This window comes from Tripterygium wilfordii, chromosome 6 (assembly GCF_013401445.1).
Source record: "Tripterygium wilfordii isolate XIE 37 chromosome 6, ASM1340144v1, whole genome shotgun sequence".
Taxonomy (NCBI): Eukaryota; Viridiplantae; Streptophyta; class Magnoliopsida; order Celastrales; family Celastraceae; genus Tripterygium; species Tripterygium wilfordii.
This window is the reverse complement of record NC_052237.1, coordinates 6,869,901-6,874,545: the sequence shown is the minus strand read 5'-3', so window position 1 is coordinate 6,874,545 and position 4,645 is coordinate 6,869,901. Positions and strand designations below refer to the sequence as shown.

Sequence of the window (4,645 nt, the reverse complement as noted above, 5' to 3'; positions counted from 1 at the left end):
GATATCCAAACAGAAAATGGGATTGTCCGGACAGAATGGTTAAAAACCAAGACAGATTAGAATCTATCCAGACAGGCCTGGGATCTGTCCAGATAGATATCGCAAGTCTGCATTTATCTTATCGGGATAGCCATTTAAATAGAATTGTAGGGTTTTGACTTTTGACAACCAACTTGTAGAGAGCCGCATTTTGAGAGAGAATAACATAGAGAGAGCACTACACAAGGGTAGACACTTGTGAGAGAGTGAGGGGATCCAAGAGATAGATGAGAGAGTGGCTCTTGGGGTTCCGGTTGTCTTGTGTGAGGTTGGTTCTTGTCTTGGCAATCTTTTCCACTTGGTTTCTTGTAGAGAGAGCTTGAGAGAACAAGATATCATCTATAGTGGATTTGTTCTCCTTATATTGGTGAGTCTCTCGATTTGTAACTTCTCCAAACATAGTGAAACTGGATATTGTTTGAATTCTTTACCGCTTTGATTTATTGCTTGATTCTCTGCATTATTTAGGGAGTTCAAAGTATGTGAAAGTGAGTTTAAGAATTCACTTCTAAGAAGTTGTTAATCCAAGACATATGGATAATATGACATTGCACTTATATTTCATAGATAATTTTGTATTAATCTCAGACATACGAGTGACATCCCATTACAATATTTTATTTTAATAGCTAAAATTGTCTATACGTACATAGGAGTTGTTCATCGATAATATCATTAAAACTAGTTGTGCTACTGCAAATAGTTCTAAAAAATATTTCTGGAGATGCTGTCTTCTGATCCCGCAAAAAGTCTTTCGAATAGATTAATGTGATATTATTTTAGAATGAGCCCATCCCAACATTACTTCATGCCTCCGCCCGTGTTGAATTCAAGAAAACAACATCTTCAACCTCTCATGTACTCTTGAAGCGTCTATACCAATTCTAGGGATTATTGCCTGCATTTTAAAAAACAATGTATATATATATGTTTGCATTGCATATATGACTATAAGTGAAGAAAACCAATTGAAGATACACAATACCTGTGAATAGATGGTATAGAAAACCCTGTCACCCTCTTTGTGGCATGTAGAAGTGATGATGACTGCTCCTTCTTCCTCAAGAACCCTAATAACTTCAGTCAACTTAAACATGTCATCTGGACCACAAATCAAGTTCACTTCCAAAGTAGACTCAAATGCTCCAACGTCAACGATGGGTACCGATCTTGATGATGACGATGACGCAACGTTTGCATCCAATAATTGATATTGATCACTTGTTATGGAAACATCTTCACCTGTCAAAATTGCTTGTTTTGTTTGGTGTAGTTGTTTAACTCTCGAATCCAAGCCCTTTATGTAATCCGTGGCCCTGTCCAGCAACTCCGGTACCGACGCCTACAACAACAAATATAACAATTAGTCTTCCTTTTTGTGTCAATGTTTATTTGTGTGCTTGAGGGGAGAGAGAGAGGACCTGAGAAGAGTTGGGAGCAATGAGTGAGGAGAGATTGGAGTAAAGAACCCTCATGTGCGTTCTTCGGTTTCTCTCAATCAAACTTCGATCATGTCTTGATGCACTGCTATTGATACTGTTTCGTGGCATGATTATCAATAATTTTATTTGTTTCTCTATATGTATGGACTGTGTGTGTGTGTATATATATATCACACATAGTACATACGTATACAGAGACGAAAATTACCCGGAAACCACTTTGGTCTTTTTTTGAATTGCGGCGGACACCGACCATATGCACTATCTGTTTCATAGAATTTGATCTTTGACCATAAATAGAGTCCTACAACATAGACAATCACAAAATTCTAACTTGTTGGATTTACACGAACAATATTCAAGTCTGCAATCAAGACTCTTCTGGAGAGATTTTAATTTAATTAGCATAAAAACTACATTGCTAAAACAACATTACCACACATCCCATCAATATCCATCCTAAAAGTATCACAACAATGTGTGACACTCATGACGCATGCGAAAACAACAAAGAAGAAGATCAAACCAATGTTTAATCAACAATAGAACACTAGAATCCACCAGATTTGAGAGAAAACCCTCTAAAGTCTAGGGTTTCAATATATTTCTCAAAATCAAAGTTAATGACCACTAGGGTCGGCTACAACTCTAAAAGGATGAAAAATTCAAAAGGCAAATTACTACAATATCCCTGAAACATAAAATGGTTCATTTAAAACCCTAATCGATAGAGTTTCACAAAAATAGGGTGCATGTCATTTATAATGTCATTATTATGCTTTACTAATTAAACTATTTATTAGTAAAGTAATTTGTCATTTATGATGTCATTATTATGCTTTCACCATTGATAAGTACACATGTTTTCACCATTGATTTAAAACATGTAGGACCCAAAATAGTGGGCCCCACTAATCATTTAACTTAAATCAATGGTCAAAAAACTGTACTTATTTTAAGTCCTTACTTTGTGTACTTATAGGAGATCCTAGATCTAATCACCACGTTGATCCTAGTCATAGTGTTGAATTTTGTGCAAGTTTGACAATGTGGCGATTTTCAATCCTATTAAGTGGTTTTATTGTAAATATAGCAAATTAGTTCTATATCAACTCACCACACACCTAATGAATGAGTGACACACACAGTTGGGAAACTTTTGAGATAAATGTTGTTGGGATGTTTATCATTTTCCTAGTAACTACCTAACATATACAAGTACTTTTTTTTAAAAGATATTTTTTCTTAAAGAAAATAAGAGAAACCTAATTAAACTATTTATTACTAGTTAAGTAATTTGTCATTTATGATGTCATTATTACGCTTTACTCATGAAGTGCAAATAGTCATGAAGTCATGTACTAATTGTCACGTTAAAAATATAATTGATTGAGACTGGACAGTTGAACTAATTAATATTGTTCTTGGCCGCAAAAGTATATAAGCAATGGAATCACGTCTTGTAGTTGTCACGTTAAAATATACTGGTAAGTCAAATATATTGCAAGACTGCATGTCCCGTTCATACCCCATGATTCGTTTTAATAGAATCAATAGGAAAAGGAACAATATATGTTCGCTGAATCTACTACTAGGTACGCAAGCTCGACTCCGACTCAGTTGCTGCTGATTTTGAATTCACAATTCCGCAACTGTCAATTCAAGATATGTATTTATTCCCAAACGCGATTTGCTGGAGAATTGACCTAGGCTAGGTTACTAAATTTGGGATGGATGGTGAAGGATCGAAGGTGTGGTCCGTGTGGATGTGGAGTGGCAACAAGACTCATAAGCCCATAATATAAGCCCATTTGGCCATTAGTTATTTGTCCATTAACCTATTGTTTATAGCTCATAAAGGGATAACTAGCTCACTTATTCAAGATCGTTGAAATCGATATAATCGGTAAAATTGTTAAGTAAAATCGAACAATTATGTCATATTTGCAATTTTGTTACGATTCGAATAGAATTCTTGACCTAAGATTGTACAATTTTACGATCAAAATCGGGATTTTGACAACCTTGCCTCTAGGTAACCTACAATCAACATTTGAATTTAACTAGGTTTATTCCACTTCACATCATGCAGTCATAATGCAAGATTTAAGGTCATGCACTGTCACTGCATACTTTCTACGCCCAAAAGTAGTGCAAAAGGAGGTGGGAAACTGATACTTCCACTGCCTTACAAAGCACATCCATTTGGCAAAAGAAAACCCCTTCTTTTTAAGTTATCAATAGTAACAATTTTCTTATCCAAAGCACCCCAAGGTGGGGCAAGAGGTGCTTGTTGGGGATTTAACAGCAGAAATAACACAATCATACATAAGAGACAGTGATTTACGTGGTTCAGCAAAAAATGCCTACATCCACGGGAATGTTGTTGGGTATTCACTATGAAGAATTCTCATTGACGAGATACAAAGGAATACAAGGGATTTCTCTGATTTTACTTGTCTTCCCTCACACTATCAGTGAGGTCGAAGTCTCTGCTGATTTAACAGCAGAAATAACACAATCATACATAAGAGACAGTGATTTACGTGGTTCAGCAAAAAATGCCTACATCCACGGGAATGTTGTTGGGTATTCACTAGGAAGAATTCTCATTGACGAGATACAAAGGATTACAAAGGATTTCTCTGATTTTACTTGTCTTCCCTCACACTATCAGTGAGGTCAAAGTCTCTGCTGATTTGCAGGTACGAGTTTTTTGTAAACTTTTTCAGAAAATTGGTTTATTTTTGCTGAGAATGATGTTGTTTCAGTGTGGGTCACGGTTTGTTAGTGCTTTTTATGCTATTGTTATGGCTTCTTGTGTGAAGGTTCAGTGTGGGTCATGGGTAGGTGTGTTAGGGAGGCTGGTATGCAATGATGCCTGATTGAATTTTAGTCTTGCTTATGCAAATAAAAACTATTTTCCTTCTGAATAATCGTGGTAAATTTGTCACGAAATATTTCATCGCAGCATTAATATATTATTTTAAATTAATTTTAAATTTATTTATATTTGGAATTTTTGCTATTTTATTTTAAATGTAATTATTAATAATATAATTTGACAGTACATTGTAATTAAAATGCATCACAAACATTTGTAATAAAAATATTTATAGAAAACTTATGTTCAAGCTAAATTGTCAAAAATATTACAACAAACT

At 35.0% G+C, this 4,645-nt stretch overlaps 1 protein-coding gene across 1 annotated transcript; it reads right to left on the bottom strand.

The window, feature by feature from the left end:
* Positions 1 to 868: 868 nt before the first annotated feature.
* LOC120000639 (transcription factor bHLH168-like) lies at positions 869 to 1,514 on the bottom strand. Its single transcript, XM_038848764.1, has 3 exons — positions 1,461 to 1,514; positions 1,025 to 1,381; positions 869 to 937 (listed from the first exon to the last, which is right to left on the bottom strand). The coding sequence occupies exons 1-3, from the start codon at positions 1,512 to 1,514 to the stop codon at positions 869 to 871; spliced, it is 480 nt and encodes a 159-aa protein (XP_038704692.1).
* Positions 1,515 to 4,645: the final 3,131 nt, after the last annotated feature.

Bases quoted from the DNA above. Each gene is read 5' to 3' on its own strand.
- LOC120000639 (XM_038848764.1), bottom strand. From the start codon at position 1,514: ATGAGGGTTCTTTACTCCAATCTCTCCTCACTCATTGCTCCCAACTCT. The intron at 1,382-1,460 runs GTCCTCTCTCTC...TTGTTGTTGTAG, and splicing joins TTGCTCCCAACTCTTCTCAG to GCGTCGGTACCGGAGTTGCT. The intron at 938-1,024 runs GTATTGTGTATC...TTTAAAATGCAG, and splicing joins TCTATACCATCTATTCACAG to GCAATAATCCCTAGAATTGG.